General features: G+C 40.2%; 2 protein-coding genes across 7 annotated transcripts in view; one reads left to right on the top strand and one right to left on the bottom strand.

The window, feature by feature from the left end:
- Positions 1–20227, bottom strand: part of LOC105149352 (adenosine receptor A3) — a 457094-nt gene that overhangs the window by 31692 nt on the left and 405175 nt on the right. The window contains exon 8 of one of the 2 annotated variants that reach the window (XM_087414058.1): positions 1–20227. This exon is cut by the window's left edge and continues 31692 nt beyond it. In XM_087414058.1, the coding sequence (XP_087270184.1) occupies positions 20185–20227 (43 nt within the window). In that variant the 3' untranslated portion in view covers positions 1–20184. The other variant, XR_015547608.1, reaches the window with a different exon arrangement.
- Positions 1–20227, top strand: part of GluRIB (Glutamate receptor IB) — a 226289-nt gene that overhangs the window by 86187 nt on the left and 119875 nt on the right. The gene's annotated exons all lie outside the window — the stretch shown is intronic.

The raw sequence follows: 20227 nt of genomic DNA, 5'->3' as shown, positions 1-20227 counted from the left end.
ATTTTTGACTTGTGTCTTTTGCAAGAGCGCCGTATGTATTCATTACGTAATATTAGAGATTAAGCTCTTGATTTTTATATACATATATTCATATAAGATTATAATTTAAGATTTCAATCACAAATTTACTATCGAAATTCTGTTGAACTCAGTCAGTGCAAATTAACATGCGTCATATGGAAGTTGAAAAATTCAAGCGAACGTTGCACTCGTTGCATTTTTATTATTGGTTGTTATTGTCGCTTCGAATGGTCAACCGCATGCAAACGCATGGATAAAGTATAGCGCGGACAGAAAGAGAGAGGGAGAAGGGAGGGAGGGGGAGGGAGGGAGGGAGAGAGAGAGAGAGAGAGAGAAAAGTGCTTCCCTTCCGCTATCGAGTTAGCGGCGTGATCATTAAAACGAGAACTATTTGACGCGTATACGACCTCGGCAGAGTTTGTGGAACTCACGCAGGAGCTTCTAGGAGACCACAGTACCAATTCCGTAGAACAGTTACCCTGGCCAGTATGGCATTGTCCGGCCGGTAGCCGCAATGCGACGTGCTCTCCGTCTCACTTCCACGCCCTGACGATCCTCCCCGTCCACACGTTCAAGTGTAAGTTTTAGTCTAGGTCGTTGGTTATCAGTAAAGTAACAAACTCTCACGGAAATTCCACTGGTCGACCTTCATCGAACCGTATTCACGTTTCATTGCATCCTATACCTCTGCCAACCCTTCGAAGCTCCTTAATCTTATCCTATCCATCCACTTATCAGCCTCAATGTCCCTTCCCTTTCACTTCACGCGAACGGGCATAGCTTAACGTTTCAACTTCAACTCGGCGTTTTGAGTATCGGTCAAGCAGAATAATTCAGAGTTCAGCCCTTTTTACCTTTTAAATACATGTATAAAATGAATGATTTTCCCTTGATCTTTTTAATTAAAGGAAGAGAAGAAGGCTTCTATTCAAAGACATATCACCTTAATTTGAGTGTTATATCATTATACCCGTCGTTTTTATTCAATTATTTCTCTCTATACATGTTTAAAAGTTAATACAGTACTATAGCAACTTTGAACTATACTTCGTATACATTATGACATTTTCCCGATGCTCTGTGTATCGACTTTCGGTCTCCATTTTTCACGTCAGTCATTATCCAGCGTTTTTCTATTTAATACTTTAATTTTAAACGAAGCCAGAAGATTGGTTCCAATTTTCTCTACTTGCGTTTTTGTCTTTTTTAGTTTTATTTTTTTCTTGAATGTCGACTTATTACGTCTGTGAGCAAAATTTCAAAATTATTTATTGTTTATTATAATCATATATTAAAGTAATTATTTTATTTGACTGATTTATTATTTGACTGCCAGTCAGTTTTGTAACTTCTTATATTGATAACTTATAATTATTTATTTTTGCATAAAACTTATAACATATAGAATTTAAATTTTAAATAAATAAGTACAACGAAAATAATATCATTGTTTAATAAAAAGGTGAATAATTCAATAATAATCTCAATCATTCTTTTATTTGTTTATCTGTTGTAAAGTTTTATAATAATATACGCAGTTGAATTTTCTAACAATATACGATGATAACTGAAAATAAGTTTATGGAGAATTTAATTTAATTTTTTATAAGAATGTATGACGTTTTCTTTACTTGCTATTGTCGTTTCAATTTTGACGCGTTGAATCCACAAAGTAAAATCAACAAAAACTCGCTCACATTCGTACGCGCGACGGTCGATATCGTCACGTTTCAATTTTGGCATCGTGATGGACTTTTCGCGTGCAACTGCTGGAAAGAAGAAACTTTTGATTGGAACATCGGGACCGGTCGGAAGAATTCTTTTGTCCGCTTTCCGGTGTGACTGAGCAAATTCTTGAAGAATTATTTTAAAAATCTGATCCCGTTTGCGAAAAACATTATACTCATTCATAAAAATATAATAAAAACAATATAATTACGTAGATATTTTGTAAATGAAATAATTTATAAATATAATAGCGTAGGAATTTCTTTGTTAATTTTATGACAAAATATCATTTTATGATAATATTATACATATTGAAATAATTTCTATACAAAATCGGAAATTTTCCTCTTTTTCCAGGTTAATTTTGTTTTTTTTTTTATTCATTTTTTTACATTATTCTATTCGTGCACCTTTCGCTCAAATAATCGCTCAAAATTTTATGCCACTCTTCATCCTATCATGATGACAGTTCGAGAAACGTATGCAAAATGCTAATATCACGTTGATTGCAGATAGATGTCCACTTTAATTTCGCGGTTGGGCTCAATATCTCGCTATATTCGACGATCCAGCGTTGCAGTGAGGTCTAGATGAAAGTCAGTCCGATTGAATCCTCGCGAGGAAACACGCCGATAGTTTCGATATGTCGTGCCGAGGCAACTGTTCTTCGTGTACGACGCTGAAAGCCTCCTACGTTGCGATCCTCGCATTCTTTTTCATCCGCTTCGGTTCCTTCGCTTTTCTTTCTCCGTCTGCAGTTCCTGTCGCCTAACGCTCTTACCCTCAACCTTGTTTTCTTTTTTTCTTTTTGTTTCCCTCGTCTCTCTTCTATTTTTTCTCTTTTCGTTTTTATTTGACCTCTCTCTCTCTCTCTCTCTCTCTCTCTCTCTCTTACAGTTACTCCACTATCCGACCGCTAGTCGACATAAAACTTCATAAACAGAGAGACGCCCCGGAGGGACTCTTTGCGTTGCAACAAATATTTTCAGATTGCAGCCAAGCTGCGGCGTATGTACGGTGTACGCGTCGTGCATTACGCGACGCATTATTAAAATTTAAGAGAGAACAATATGGGGCTTATTAAGAGCATCGTGAGGCGGAGACGAAAGTTTGCTCAAGCAAGATCACTCCGGGCTGCCGGGCTTCCTTACTTGTTCCGGGATACGAGTTTCCCTGTAGCGTAGAGAGGCGGGACGTCGACACCGAGACGGAGGCGTGGAAATGTTTTCCGTCGATTGTAGCCTCCACCGGAGAAAATTCGCTTTGAGCTTTTCATTATGAAGCAGAGCGCTGAATCCTTTTTTATTGCAGATCCAATCTCCTTTATTGCGAAAGGTACTACCTTTTATTGTAAATCCGCGCTTCTTTATTGCGAGAGCCGAGACGATATTACATGGACAGTGGAAAATGATTTTTGAGAATCGCCCTGCTGAGTGCTCACTTCGGGATTTCTCTGTGGAAAACTCCGACGTGGCACTTCCTATCCTAAAGCCAGGCTTTCCGCTCATTAACGAAGTGTGCCGAAAGTAAAATACTAACAAATCGTCTTCTAATAATAACTTATCTATAGACTGTATTGGAGTATATAGGTAAGAAAAAGTGTATCGACTGATCTAATTGAGAAAGAGAAATCCTATTTTCGGTCAAAGTGGATCTTAGATGCTTAAATATTTCGACTGATCTATTTTGTATACATAGATTGATGTAAAATCGACTAATATTAAATGTGTAATATTAAATGTGTATCAACTGATCTATTTTGTATGAAAATGATTTTCTCAGACGTGCGTGATAAAATGAAATTCTATATATAATGAGAAAAAATTCTCTTTTCTCTACAACAATCGTGATGTACCTTACTAAGACCTCTCGTCGATCTCTTTTTATTACGAAAGAAGATGAAAGGTTCGTGCTTGGGTTTAGTGAGGCGTTTTCGGTGGTAGGACCGCATAAACCGTGAAACGGTAATAAAGGGAAGAAACCGTAGTGTGCGGAGTGCGAAAGAAAATGGGTAAATTGTGAGAATCTTGAAAGGTTTATCCTGCGGACTCCGGCCAGCTGTTGCGGCTTGGACAGAGGCAGTTCTACGTAACTGAGGGTGCCATTTACTGGCACGACTATGATCGTCATACCCGTAGGTGGAGATATAACCCTGCCCTTAGTTACGGCCAAGTGTATGTTTTAACGAGGGAACAGACAGGGTTGTACAAAAATACATTGCAGCTTTCATAACCGCGACCTTCCTTCGCGTATTATAGTCATAGCTTTGCAACGACCATAATAATTTTATCCCGATCAACCTTCTCATCCTCCGAATTAGTTCCGCTCCAGTGAAGTGGACACACAATTGAGGTAAAGGCCAGAGCAATGTATACGTAAATATTGTTTTCTAGAAGCTGTCACACGGAAGAAAACGTATAGATTTTTATTTATTTGAAGGAAATGCAAAGTAAATATATGATAAAAGCATACAATTTACTGCAATAACATTATATTATTTGAAAAATCTAATACAATACAAAATAATATGTAAATATACAGATACACACGCATACAGATACATCGCACACAGATCGTACTGTCTTTTTTTTTCTTTCTCTTTTTTTCTATCAAAATGTTATAGGTTATTAAATTATAATTATATTGAGCTAATTATAGAGAAAAAAACCCTGATAAATAGGTTTTTTTTGTTTCATTTGTGCAAAAAAATAATGCAGCTCGATATAGTAATTGTTTTTGTTAAAAAAGAGAGAAGTTTCAGAATAGGAAAAAAACTTTGATGTGCCATCACCGACTTAGCCAAGACAGATTCATACTTGTAAATGCGGTCAGGTTCCTCGTAAGCTCGGTCATCCGTGAAAGTCGCGCGACGACTACATCGCTGGTTACAAGACGCAGCTTCTTTCAACTTTAGAACTGTTCTCACATAAACCGACAAGTTTATTGCCGCTTCGTATACGGCCTTGGCGCGGTGGTGCGTACATAAAGAGAGACTCGTGCGAGTGTCTACATCCGCGCTCGCTCATGTAGAGGCCAAAGGTCGGCAGAGGAAAGAATAGATGCCGCGGGGGTGCCGCTCGTACCTCCGGGCCATAAAAATATAAGCGAGGAAAGCCATCGGTGGCCACGTAAAGCCAAGGACGACAGGAATATGCTTTTAGCCACCTTTTTGTCCGTGAGGGTGAAAACCTTCTGGCCTTGTGCGATCGTTTGAAACCTGATGCCTATGTGTCTTTGTCCGCGGTGGGTGATACGACCAAACTCGTGCGAAAAGTCCGACTCTGCTGTGTTATACGTTGTTTCGCGATGCAGTTTGGGGTTGAAAAATATTGTACATAAAACCGACTCACCTCCCCTTACGCTCGCAACGCGCGCATCCTTGGAAAAAATAAATCGCTAAGTGGCTTCTGCGGCAGCTTGCGGAATTCATATTGTTTCACTTGCATCCTTAGAGAAAGAGAGACAGAGAGAAGTCCGGATGATTCTTTATCTTTGCGGTTGTAGCGAAAATAAAGGATAATAATGTTACCTGCGGTAAATAAAATAATACATATGAAATAATGCACTTTCATACTGTAATGTGTTTAGCTAAAAATACATTTAATTCAGCTTCTAGTGTCCTATTCATAGAGACTTAACTTATTTAGAATTTAACTTTCTTTATCTTACCGAATGTTTTCGGAGCTGTTAAAGAATTGGGGTATTTTGTCACCGTTACTAAGTACTTATTCATACATGACAATATAATGTACAACGTACCGTATGGCACTCGCTGTTTCACAGTTAAAGCTCTTTTAGCAACGTCGTTTACGACGCAACGGAGTTAAGGTGTTAAAAATGAAGCTTCTCGCGGCGGACATATAATTCCGACGGAAATGCTTTATGTCGACGAATCATACGACGTTGGTGTAACTTTACGACACGCGCTGCGCTTGCGTCGAAGGATTTTGTAAGATAAGAGAAGGCTCCGGCGGTTCCGGAGATGTAAAAGTACGCAGCGAGTATTCCGGAAGTTTGTGAATTATCCACTGAGATATGCACGGTCTACATATCTGCGTGTGCATTATAAATGCCTTTGTCCACCCTTCCTGAGAAAGAAAAGTCCTTTGTCGAAAGATAACCGGAATCGAGATAACTTACACTTAAAGTACTCGCGATACGCGTCGAAATAAAAAGCGGGGGAACAAAAGATCGTAGAATTGCACCTATTTAAGGTCGGCAATAACGATAAAGATGGGCGGGGCATTTTCACATTCACACTCACTTTTGTGCAAACGAATCGATACGCTACTACATGCCGGATATGCGTTTCTCGCGCCCCGCGTTACGCGCCGTATCGTATTTTTATCTCATGATATCCGCACTCTGCCATTTCCATCTTGTACGTTTTATCATGCGTTTTACCATCCCGTGCGTTTTTGATACTCGAGTCCTGGTCCCCCAATTACACTTCAATCTGTTTTTACTACGCGTTATATGCATTTGCTTTTAGAACGCCGGACACTACGAATACTCGTCATGTTAAAGTACGATTGCGAGACTTCGTTGCACTTTGCGCGTTATACTGCAGTCATGCTAACGTTGCAGTATCGAGTAAAGAGTTCGATATTTATGAAAATCAAGTAGATGATGGAAAGTTGTCGACAAATTTGTTGATTTAATACTGACTTTCATATTCGCGAGTTATTAAAAATAAGCAATCGCTGACAAGTTGCAACTTTTTAATAGGCTGTTATTAGAGAGTTTAAAGTTAAGTATATCTTATTACGATAGAATAGTCAAGTTGCAGAGAAGAAATGAAAATTTTTAATCTTTCCAATACGCTCAGTGTATTGAGCGAATTTACACGTCTGATCGCGTCGACTGTCCGCATTAAAGTCTTCTTTGTTGTTATTTTTTTGTCGTAACATTTGATTTTATTATTGAATTATTTAAATCTTGTAAAAATGATGTTCACATCGAATAATAAAAGCAACTTAGTAGACTTACTTTTCGATGTCTACGATAGAACTCGGCGTATTTAATGAAAGTGTCTCAATGTGCTTATTCCCGTAATTTTATGAATTCAGAAATATAATTGGGAAGTTTTAATTGCAGCTCTTTATTCATGTTTACTTTCTCACATTAACTACGTTATTTACATACGTTTTGTTCGGACTCCTTGTCTTGTATATTTTAGTTGTAGCAATGCAATTGTCAATTAGTATTAGAGAAGTAATAGAATAACATTTATTGTGTGTTTATGTTTTAAATACATTTTTATATTTAAGTCAATTTTTAATAATAATGTCAAAACAAGATATTTTTTTACGTATCATCACGACTTCGTGTTATCCGGGAAAGACAATTTATTTATCGCGATGCGTTCAATTACATGTAACTAATTAGATTTCGTGTTTTCTGGATTCATTTTTCTTCTGCATCGTTATTTTTTTAAAGCGTCTAAAAAGCCTAACGAAAGACAGTAAAAACGTATCAACCAGTAATAGCGAATGTTACCGCAATTGGCAATGGTAGCGAAGCTATCAAAGCCAATCCTATCCTATTATCTCTACTCTTTGAAGCCGACCCGCATGGAATCATGAAAATGATTTCGTATCACTAATTTTTGCCGCAGCAAATCGATTTCATTTGGTCAATTCATTTGGTTGTAACGGAATGCAATTACAATCAACGTAACGATGTTTTCTGTAGCGTGAATCGTCACGGTTTCAGCAGCATTTTTGCAGCACGACCGCATTATTGCCTTGATTGCGGCCGCTCTTTCCGCACATCAAGGTGAATTATTCGCGAAGGGCTCGACGAGATCCAAATGCCGAGACTAAAAGCACGTTGTACGTGGATTTATCCGATCCGCCCTTTTTCGAAACAACCCATTGGCATATTTTTCAGTGGATTATCTTTGCTACGAAGCAATTCTGTCGTTGTACTCAATCTATCCCAGTAATAGACGATTTGAAAAATAAGATATTAAATAAAGTCATCTCTTTCTAGGAATATTGTTTCATTTAAACGTCGCTTTGATTTACGGAAGTTCGTTGATTGCGATTCGAAACCAAGCGAGAAATCACTAAACGCTCTCAGTGCTGTTCCCTTTAAATACTGTTCAAAATTTTCAATTAAATGTATTAAGTTGTTGGAATGACTACAAAGTCGTATAAAGTCATTGTTTAAGTAACAGTTACGATTATTCGAGTATAAAAGCGATAATTGTTTCGATTATTACTGCAACTTTATCAACAGCTCGGAATTATTTCTTAATAAGATTGTTTGTTTCTTTTCATCGACATTAAATTTTAGAACGCGCAAATGGGAATGGTAAGCATAACACATTTCCGGCAACTGTAAGAGCATACTGTATGTATTTGATGTCTTAACAATGACGCTCTTACGTAGCTTAATTTGGACGATTTAATTTGTGCGGATACTACGTGTACAAAACCGTCCAGCGACAGAATCGCTCGTTGCGCCCACGAACGGTCGTTAGTTACAACCCCCCAGGAACACGATTTCCGCGGACGTGGAATAACGTGCTAGGCGCACGAGATCGTATTTTCGACAGTGGATTACCCTTTCGAGGGCTGTGCCGGCGAGGCGTAGTAAACGTCCTAGCTACGAGAATGTCTCGGCCGCGATCGTTCCATTTCCGCCTCCATCAGCAGCGTCGTTTCTGGTTGCTGGTATTAGCACAGCCAGCGGTAATCCCCGTCCCTACGATTAATAACGGCAGTGAGCCAAGGCGGGCAAGGAAGTAGAGATAGAATGCAAGAAGAATGAAACGCTCCCACGTTTATCTGCTTTTTAAAGCGCTTGTACGAGATTATGTCTGACCCGCGTCTACCCATATGAGGCAACTTACCTACCTACCAGGCTCCGTAATCTGGCTAGCCCGTCCATTACGCTACTAAGTTACAATATAATTAGCGGCTATCGCCGGCCATTAACGTAATTTATGGCGTAACTTTATTATTTTACATTAATATTACGTTGACACATTGTGATGATAGACACTTTTTGAGGAACAAGCTTTATCGAGAGGATATTATGTTATAATAAATATGTCGTATATAGAATATTGCATAATTAATCCTAACATTTATTTCTACATTTTTTTTAAATTCACATGCACTGTGTATATTTGTATAACAAGAATAATAATATATGTATCATGAAAATTATTAATATTTTATTTTCGAATTGAGCAATCAAAACTTCAAATATTGAAACCGATATATGATATCCGTTATTTACTCGCTATGATATATTATACAATAGATAAATAGATTTCCCTATTTTACACGTTATTACCTTTAAACAGAATATCGCGTCGATTTATGCAAAGCGAATATGACATTAGCGCAGAAATGTCGACTAAAAGACGAATCTGACACGTTCTTTTACTCATTTTTAACGCCCTCAGCCACGATTACTCTCAACGTGGCCCGGTCTCAACAGTCCAAAGATTTTTTTTTTCACTCCGGAACGGACCGTGCTCACGCCTCCACGGAATTAATTTATTACGGTAGCAGAAACGTACCGGTGATGCTAACTCCCGTAATAGGTAACAATGTTTGCCGAGAGCGCATAGAGGAGAGAAAGAAAAGAGGGTACGTAAAAAGGGAACGGGTTCAAGAGTTTTTTTACTCCAGGTGACCCATTTAATTCGCGTAGAATACGTGCCGCACGAAATGTCCAGAAAACTCAAACTCTAGTTGGAGTTTTCGGATAACGTTACAGGAAAACGCGCGAAACAACTCCCACGAAATTAAATCTCTGTCACCATTATATGAGCACTTTGCATGCAACACAATCATACGTAAATGATATCGCGAGATAACGCATTTCGTAATTTTTAAATAGATGTAGAAAGAGAAAGAAAAGTATATTGCTGATAGTGACAATAAAAAAAATTTAATCTCTCGATGAATAATAATAACAATAATAATAATATTAATGATAATAATAATAATAATAATAATAATAATAATAATAATGACTTTCTATGCGCAAGGAGAATTTAAGTTGCATAAATGTTGTGAGAGACCATGGCTTTTGGGTGATGGCTTATAAGACGATAATATAATATATTGGCTATACCAGCACGGACCACACAAAGTGTGTCCGAAGTTAGTTATTAGTGGATATTCGTGCAACATGGTTCAAGAACCACAACGGCATCCATATATTATGTTCCGATACTAAAGTTTCAGCAGTGTCAGCTATTATGAGAGTGAGAGAGAGAGAGAGAGAGAGAATCGGTTATATATAACAACTCTCTCTTAACTAGATTATTAATAATTTAATTTCGTTTCGTTTTCAAGGAAGTTTCAGGCAATCAATCAAAAACGCGCGGATTAATGATGATCGGATTTAAGTGATCGTCAGCCCATACAGTTTGCCGTTATCCGATTAGATAATAAATCTGTCCGTTTTTTAGCGCGTTGATTTTCGAAGTCGCGACTGCCCATGCATTTTGCGTGGCGATGCGAGCGGGGCTCAATTTCTCAAACGACCTCATGCAAATTGGTTTCGAAACACCACCGGCCGGCATACGCTACGGGGCTTAAAGTATAAAGGACGCACGGTGTTTGCGCGCACGAAGTCGATTACCGACCTGCCGGCTGGAATGTTTTTCGAGCCCTTCGCGACGGATATTCGTCATACTTCGCGTGCCATATCTTTCCGGAGATATTTTGCGCGGGTCCACTGATCCCGGCTTAATGTATTATATCGAGCAGCGATTTGTGCATTATCCGTTTCGAAGTCGCGAGAATGATCATCGTCGCGCCATTCCGGGTTTAAATCTCGATGCCAGAAGGATGTAAATAAAAGCTGTAAATATAAAGAGCGGCAAACAAGCGTCGGAACGACAAAAGAGTACCTCCGCCGAGACACTTTCCGGAAAAGTGCCATAGAAACAAGAGCTCTCCTTTTTCTCGTTTAAAAGCTCGTTTTTAACGAGGCGATGCATTAATTTGTAAATTGTAGTCCGGATGTTATCGATAAAGGGCAGAATGTTCCGTTTCAATGAGGGAAATCGGTCTATGTATAAAAAAATTCCCTCTTTGGGTTTCATGTTGTAAAATTGTAAAAATTTTAACCAGATTATAGATACAGTTACAGATTTATATATAAAACGAACAATATTGTATAGAAAGTATGATTTATGTAAAAAGCGACGACGTATCAATGTAAATACATTTTTTATTCTCTGGCACTTTATTTAAATTCTGAGAAAGGACTATTATAAATTTATATAAAATGTAAATTCAGTTAGTGCGGTTTCCAAAAATTTTTATTTTTTTATTGCTAAATCAATAATATTCAACATTTTTAATTTTATCGATTAAAAATCGAGAAACGTATACATTTTTTTTTTTCGTAAATTGGAAAAGCGAAAAAAAGTTATTTTAATATTTTGATAGTTATGTTAGTCACGCTTTTGTGATCAGTGAATCAGTTCAAAGTGAGAGTCAATTATGAAATATCTCTCAGCTTGGTGGAAAGATGAATCCAGCATTTCATGTTCGTACATTTGAACCAGGAATGTCAATCGGAAAACGCGTCGAGCGAAAAACTGTTCGTGATGGCGGAACGTCATCGTAAAAACGAGACCTCTTCGGTTGACTTTTTTTTAGGAACTGAAAATTGGAGATGCATGCATCGCGCTTCTGCAAGCGATTCTATCGAAGTCAATCGTTCAAACGGTAGATGAGAACAACGTAGAAGACATCGCGCGAGAATGGAGCAAAAGGGAAGAAGCCAACGAGAGAATCGAACGACAAGAAAGAGAGAAGGATTGGAATAGAAGGAGCGCAAATTTCAACGCCGTCACTGGTTTTATGTCATTCCCGCCATTCGGCGGCTTCCATTTCTAGTCTGGACTACCGGAGCTCGTAATTCAAACACGACCCAAGAACGAACGTTGCCGTCGTCGTCGTCGTCGTCGTCGTCATCGTCGTCGTCGTCGTCGTCGTCGTCGTCGTCGTCGTCCTCGACTTCCTCCCCTTCTAACCGATCCCCTTTCTGCTCGTAACTCACGCCAGAATTCGCTCCCCTTTGGCGTCTGACCTTCCTTTCCGTTCTCCACTTCCTTCGACCGTGAGCCGATAAATTCGATATTTGTTTCAACTTTCGCCGCATTTCACTGGTCTCTCTCTACACATCGGTTCTTCTCCTTCCTGTTCGACCAGTCTCTCTCTCTCTCTCTCTCTCTCTCTCTCTCTCTCGTACCCTTCCTCGCTGTGCTCGTTACCCCACGAAGAAAATTGTTTCTGCGCAGCCAGTAGTCAGGACACGCTACACACGGCCCGTGTCAGACACACGCGTCCAATGATAGACGCCTGCCATTACTCATTGCACATATGAACGTTATGTACTCCGAAATTCGTATGTATTTTATATACCGGGTATAGCGCTTAACCGGTATCGCCTGATTTTTTCGTGTTTTGGAAAATATGAAACAATCGCTTTTGCCAACGCTGCACTATGTTCGCATCGACGAACAATTGTGACGATTTGTACGATCGATCTTTCGTTACATCTATTATCTCGTTTACTCTCAATAATATCTATTTTATTTTCATTCACTTTTTTTCTTAGCACTTTTTGAATATGAAACTCTAGACAATTTTTGCAAATATTTGAACTTTTTCGAAACGTTTCATCAAGGTGATAAACTGAGATTAATATTACTAACTATTACAAGACTTTTATTATATAACGTGCATATGCTGTGCTACACGAAAAAGGAAAATTCGTCGTGATGGTTATTATAGTGAAAGCTTTGAAGATTCGTGCGCTCTTTGACGTCACTTCTGTGACCGTAAATTAATATTCCTGTCGAAATATATAGACCAAAATGGATTTAAGCTCACATATTGTGCCGCGTTAACCTGTCTATGTACCGATAAAGAAACATAGGGGAACAAAGGGAATGGAAAACTTGTTATTTGCAAGTCAGAAAGGCACTTTTTGCCTTTGTTAGAATATGAGTCTTTCTTTTTATTAATCTATATAAAAAAAATCGTAAAAAAGAATAACAATCGACATTCCAATTTGAAATTTATACATGAACCTATAAAATTACAATTTAAGAAGAAATTTAAGAATAAATACAATATTTTCACATACTTTTAAATTGCGCCTGAATATATTTCATACGAGATTATTTTTATTGTAAATACCTTTTGGTGACGTACATATTTAATTCATTGGAGATCTTTAAAGTCTGAAAATTCTCATTCATTTGGATCTATTTTACACAAACTAATGGAACCCGCCCTTAGTTCTACTTCCTGACAATTTGAATGGCAGGTTTAGTCCTTGTTACACAAGCTCCTAAATGTCATCCCCGCGTACATGCGCTCTAAGACCAGGCCCTCTACCTTCTTCGAGTTGACGTTCCTGTCGAACGATAAGTACCGCCAGATGTTGCCAATACCCTTGGATTGTTCGGTGGAACAGCAAACGTAGTAGCTAACTGGTTCGAGTCGCGGCAAAGGAGCAGAGAACCAAGTTTGCAGGGTGGAGCCTAATAATAGTCGAGAGATTTACTGTGTGTGCAAGCTGTAACGATCACTGGAATCGATGTACAAAGGTGGAGTTTACCTTTTGGTATGAGACACGAACTTGCACCGGTGCCTAATTGTCATCAATATAACACCTGAATTTTACGAACGAAACATTTAATCCTTGTCGAAAAATAGCAGTGATAGCATTCATGCGTTTTTTTCGGAATAATTTTAAGTATGTTTTAGCAAGCAAATTAATCTTCACGATGTCTGTCGCATCAAATATAATCGATTGTTCGCTAAAAAGATATGATTTTTTTTTTAGTTTGAAATAAATTTTCACTGTAGATGTATAAAGTCCGTTAACAAAAATTACGTTTTCTCTTGCAATCGAGGCTTCCGCGAACACGTATCACGTGCACGCGCACTTGCTATTGCGCGCCTCATCGGCCATGAAACAGGCCACGTATCGGAGGATGTGTTTGCGTCGAAACCGATCATGTGCCGTGTTGCAATTCCTTCGATCGTGAAACTATCGCACGATCGGAAATAATCTCTCTATATAACGTCGGCGTTTATGCAGGTATGAGGAATAGCCTTGAGCCGCTTTAAAGCGGCCACCGCGTTGCTCGCCGTCCCACACGACGGATAATCGAAGGCTGTAAAGACTTTCCGAACTCATGTCAGAATTATTACGCACGAAGTATTCGGAATAAATAATATGTGACGCAAAAGAGAGCCTCGGTAGAAAGGCAAGTGCATGGCACCTATATATTATTTTATAAAAGATATTTACAGTGATGTTTACTCGCCCTTGCAAGATTCTCGTCTCACGTCGCCGTAAATAATGCAGAGTTAATCGCGAAGAAAGTAACACACTTCCGATAATGCACGACGTAAGATTACGGCGGTCCCTTGTAACGAGACCCAGCGAGAGGGAAGTAATAAATTGTCCCCGGCGATATTTCTATCTCGCTCAGGAACCATTCGTCGGGCGGGTCTACGGATCCCGTGGAGCGAATTGTCTTTTTATTCCCGCAGCCAAATCGGAAAATGTATAGTGTGTCTACGTAGCTGTGTGCCGACGTTCTGATGTTGCACCTTCGCAATCAGCAACTCTATGCGCGAGAAAATCGCATCTCGAAACCATCGCCCTGATCGAGACGTACCATTGCCCAATCTCCTACGGAAAGGTTTAGTTTTTCGATTTTCTCCCCTCGTTCATCGATTCCCTCTGTGTCCCCGCATCCCATACCCCTCTTCGCCATGCGATTTCACCCCGTTTCTCGGCTCATCTCCGATCACAGGAGCTCGTTCGTCCGCAGCGTAATGGGCGTTCCGTTGCTTTCTGGACCAGATCATGCTCGCAAGAAGACAGGGAAGAAAAGTTCACCTCTCTCGTCTCGATTCGGTCTCTCTCCATCTCGTCTATTCCACTCTTCCTTTTTTTCCTTGGTCCAAGTTTTCGGACTTGGTTCTCTTTCGCTGTCCATGCAATCACCTTTGCCTGCTCTTCAGCCGAACGTGCCTCTATGCTGTTTCAGAGATCTTTCATGTCATTCCGATCCGACAAACTAATCCATGACTGATCGCGTTTTCCTCCGCGTTCTAGCTCCTCGAAGAATCGCACCGATATAAAATACAAGGGCATCGCAAGTTGTTCCGATGGTAACGTAACTAACGCTGAAGAGCTCATAGCTAACAGTCGTGAAAAAGTAATTGCTAGCAAGATTCATCCTTCTTGAATTTATCCGTGTTCGTTCCCGTTTTTCTTTCACACTAATTAGTCGATCGATCGATCGATAAGTACCGGGGAATCGTAAACGGCATCGTTCATTGCTCCCGTCGCAATTATCGCGTAAGCTTGGCTAGTCCCTCCACCTTGAAATCCTTTTACTTGCTTCTGGTCTTCGCTTAATGGATGTGCCATCCTTACTGTAGCGCGCAACGAGAGAAAGCAAGGGGAGAGAGAAAGCTTCCTTTCGGTCCTTTACCCATCCACCATATCTCACCCATCCCCCTGTCTTTCTTATTCTCTCGCGATCGTACAAAGTCGCGGCGACTTATTCCGGTCGATCCGTCCTATATCCGTATCTGCTCTATCCGGTCGACCGACCGAATCAAGGATCTAGTTAGTCGGGAGTCGCTATGGCGGACGTCTAGAAAGAGCATGCTCGTGTGCGCGCGCGCATGATGCCATGACCGGATAAAGCCACCCGCTATATCGTTTGATTCAATATCGCGAGTCCAGAGGATTTATATTGAGGGGGGGGGGGGGAGGGAAATTGCGTTAGCAACAGCTGCCGGTTGCTTCCATATACCTACCTCTTAACGTGCACGAGATCCCGTTACCGTGTAAGACGTGTTAATAAAGCCACGACCCCGAGAGCGCAGCCACCAGCGCGGGCGAAGCCCATTCAGTAATCTTAGAGCTTTCCTACCCGCCGCCCACCCCGTCCAAAGCGTCCTCGATCCAACACCTCCTCCCCCTCTTTCTATCCGCTAACTCGCCGGATACTTCGGAGGATCAGCCGAGTGCCAAGTTTTCTTTCGTGGAGAGAAAAGAGATAATAGTTATGGTGCGTTATACGTCAGCGGTTCTCGGATCTTTCGTATCTTTATTCGAGCTCGCCTCTCGTTCCTCTCTCCCTTCGTCCCCTTTGAAATTTTGATCGCATTCTACTCGTCGACGAACGCGCTGAACGCCCATTTGCTCATCGAATCGATATCGCGGTCTGCCGTTTGAAACTTGGAAACCACGTTTCGGATAATCTCGCATGAGCTCATTTTCTATCCAGATCTCACTCATCTACTTATACCAAATTTTTCACGTTCGAGAATCAAGCCAAATGGCATCGAATAGAGTTAAATAGGTTCAGATTAGTACTATCGGTCTAGCAAATAGCCTGACGGCTATAAATGAATATGGATCGAGTAAGGATTTTTTTGCTAGCCGTTCCACGTATAACGTGTCAGTGATGGATCGATTTAATTTTATGTGATATTCTATCTCGTGGCTCTTTTGCCAAGCACCTTATCGGGAAGGGGCTTTCACTCGATTTTCACAGATGTGGACTTAAGACGTTTGTACAGAAAGGCATCTTGCGATTTCTGAATAGCCGCAATAGCTGGACTGGGGTTTGTGTAAGCTTTAGCGATCGTAACTCAGACGAGCGCGACTTTGGTAATAGCCCGATCGTCCTTGACCAAACAGATCTTCCTCGAAGTCTCCGCAAACTCCTCCTAATCTCGAAGGAACGATGGTCGAATGGATTCTCTCTTCTCTCTGCCTCGAGTGCGGGTTATCAAGCAAGCTGCTTGGGGACGTATTCAATATTAGCTAGGGGGATGTAATATAACCGTATAAACTTCGATATCCTCTTTCTCTCGACAAGAAACGCGAATATTACTTCAAAAACAAAGAGAAGAATTTCCAACTTTACTCCAAATGCAAGCTCTCAGCGAAAGTTAATCCTTAATCATAAATTAATCCACAAGAAAATTTTTCTTCGCGAAACTTAAACTTATAACGAAGCTTGTTTGCCTCGAAATATGATGGATTGATTGATTCTAATTAGAGTAGGTATAGAAGGAACGTAACACAAGTAGCTCAATAAAAATGCTCGTTCTAATTGTTTTCATGTAAAACTGCGATTATAGCGACGTTATATTTGACTTACACTCACTTTAACTTATTACAATTATTTAATTTTTTCATGCTTAATTAATCAGCAATTAGAAGTTGTTTAACATTTTCCATAACGAGTTGTGTGTAAATTACATCAGTAAATATATTTTACTAATGAACGATTCTTTTAATATCTAATATAATAAAAAATGGATTATATAATTTTTACTTTTAATGAATTGCACTCAATCTCGTTTAGCGACATAGCGTGTAATATCGTTTGAAACTCGTGATCAAGTACTTTGCCGCGTTTATTTGCTAGATGCTAGAATTGTTTTGTATTGGCTCCGTAACAAAACAAGATTATGCCCCGAGTTCTTTGTTTTTACTTCCGTTTTTCCAGCCGGCGAACGAGAGTTTCGAGTTAACATCGATTCTTCTGGAATCGTTCCGCCATGTTGTCGATCCGACAACGTGGATACACCAGGAGAAAAAAAAAATTAAATTTACGGATATTGCATCGGGGAAAAGAGGCGAAGGAAGTAAACGTAAGCGGATGGCTCATAATCGCATAGATGGGACTTTATTCTTGGTCTTACTGTATTTACCGTGGCCGTAAACACAACCGAGAACAATGCGGACGCGCGGTCAAGTACCGATGGAAAATTTTTATAATCTGTTGGATATATAGCTGAGCAAAATCCTCCCCCGACTGGGCGCAAACATTTTCCGATATCGTGTAATTATTTCCGTCACGCGGGGCCGCCGGGAGTTTTCGGTCGAAAGCAGTTTTCATACAAAATTTTTATCGCGCATCAACGATTAATCTTCACAGGAGCTATGCGCCAAAGGGTGGAAAAACGAGGTGGTACACCGATAAGATACACCAAAGAAAGATGGTATAAGGAAACTGAATGCGGGACAGAGTTTATCCCAATAGTAATATTTCTATTCCTTCGGTGTCCCGTTCGAGCACGAGATTTCACTCTCCCTTTTATTCCAGTTATTTCATATCTCGTTCTCTCATCCTCGTCTCTGCTTTCAGCTTGAGATAGGACTGACATAATTTTCCGAGATAGTACCCGGGCCCCGTTCTCTCTGCTTTCTCTCCAATAACCCGCCACCTCCGGGGTTCTTTTCCTTCCGCCTTCGAGCTCGCAAGGCCGGCTCTCTCTCTCTCTCTCTCTCTCTCTCTCTCTCTCTCTCTCTCTCTCTCTCTCTCTCTCCCCCCCTCTCTTATGTCCCATCCTTTTCTTTCTTCTCTTCTTTTTTCCTTTCTCCGAGTTAAAAGCAAAGGGATCGCGTAAGTCAGCCGATTCGAGGATCCACGCCTGTGTGTGCTGCCTTTTATTCCTTCTCCGCTTTCCTTCTATTCTCTGTCGTCTTTCTCAAGTCGAGAGTTCATGTACATCTTTTTCGAGTCAATTACGTCTTTTCCCGGCTGTCTCTTGTCCGTAAGTCGGAAACGTCAAAGCCGCTCGCTTTTCCTAATGATCGCATTACGTCGTATTACTATAGACCCATTGAACAGAATCATGTATTTTGGATGATTACAAAAGGATTACCAGAATATTCGAACATCTTAATGCCGGATAATCTACTCGCTCGACGGAGTCGAATGGAATCAGATCCTGACGCGAGTTCAAGTTGTCATCATCATTGAACGATTCATTGTTACGATGTCGCAACATGTACCTACTGTTGCTTGATTAAGTTCCTACACATCTACCGAAAGCCAGACAATTAAAGCTGTCCGCCACTACTGTACATTGGTCGATCAAACTTGCCCGCATCTGTTATATCGAGACTAAAATCATGTACGTCATCGTTACTCGCGTATTGCTGACGTAAGAACTTTTACTGTCATAGATATTAAATTGCAAGTTGTTTTAACTTAATTAACTTTCATTAAAATTAGCATCGTCTTTCCACGCATTTATATGAATCTCAACGAGTTCGTTATTTTTTGATCTCGGCTTTTAAACATACCTTACTAATTTTGTTAATTAAATAGATGTAATAATTATTGTAATAAAACTTTGCAGAGGCAAAGAAACTTTCTGTATACTACCAAATGAATAAGCAAAATACGGAGATGAAAAAGAGAATGTTAATATAATAATTGTATTAACGTCATATCATGTAAACGAAATTTTTTTATTTCTTCCTTAATAAATATACTTTAATAAAAGAAATTTCTTTTTTGAAAACACTTTCTTTTACAATAAATATCGTAGTTTTTAGGGACGAAAACTAAAAAGTAATCTTCTCTCGACGAATTAGTTTCACAGTTGACCTACCGTTTTGCTGAGAAATATAAACCAAAGTGGTAAAGAAACGTTCCGCTCGCCGCATTAAACCAACGGCTATATCCACTGGTGTGACAATTGGTAATAAAATTCACGTAGGTACCGAAGTTTCGACGATCGTCGTGCATAACGGTTCACCCCACATCGTCAAATCGACGATGCGGCTGTGCGGAGTAGCGCTTTCTCTATCTCCGCGTTGTGTAATAGTAGAGCCTTTAGCTCTTTTCGGGGTGGCATACGGCTTGACTTTTATCGGAAAGTGATATCGCTGCAGCAGTGGGTACTGCACTTTGAGAGAAAGAAAGTAAGTCAGAAAGCTCGTTGAAAGAGGAAGAGGAGAAAGTTGAGGAGGAGAGAGTTGGATAAAAGCGTAAAGGCAGGGAAGAAAAGCAGAAGAGAAAGAGAAATAAAAAGAAAAGGGAGGAAGAAAAGAAGAGCAAAAAGAAGAGGAAAAAGAAGAAGAAGCAAAGGAAACTGTCGAAGTTGAGACGGAAGAATTCGAGGAATACGCTTCGATCGTGACCAACTTCATGAACCTTTTAAAATCGAGCAAGACGCGGAATCAGGTGCCTCCTTCTGGTAACGGAATACTTGCCCTTGAGTCTACGAGGACATTTGGGACTTTCTTCTTCTTCCTCGCATTCTCTCCTATATTCGGACATTCGCCGCTGATCCTCGTTGTCGTTCACGAGCCGAGGACCAAGTAGTACGTTGCGATTGTGCCGCGCCGGCCACTGAATTCAGCGACACGGAAAAGCCATTCTTCTATGAAAAGGACCCGAGTCATTCACGTGGCCCCATGGATGGTCACTGTAATCCACCGTATACCCGCATCGACGCTCGATGGCGTGCACGACCCTTGAACATCTGTACTTCCGAGTTCTCGCCGTTCTCTTCTGTTGCACCGTATCGACTTTGGAGACTCGCTTAAACCAAGGGGAACGACACTTGCGATGAATGGGATTACTGATAGCCACTCGACATCTTACGACATCCACTGTTTACGATTCTCGACAGTCTGGTACAAG

Source organism: Acromyrmex echinatior, chromosome 15 (genome assembly GCF_024713525.1).
Source record: "Acromyrmex echinatior isolate Ae372 chromosome 15, ASM2471352v2, whole genome shotgun sequence".
NCBI classification, from domain to species: domain Eukaryota; kingdom Metazoa; phylum Arthropoda; class Insecta; order Hymenoptera; family Formicidae; genus Acromyrmex; species Acromyrmex echinatior.
Note: the sequence above shows the minus strand (reverse complement) of the source record. Positions and strands in the feature narration are given on the sequence as shown.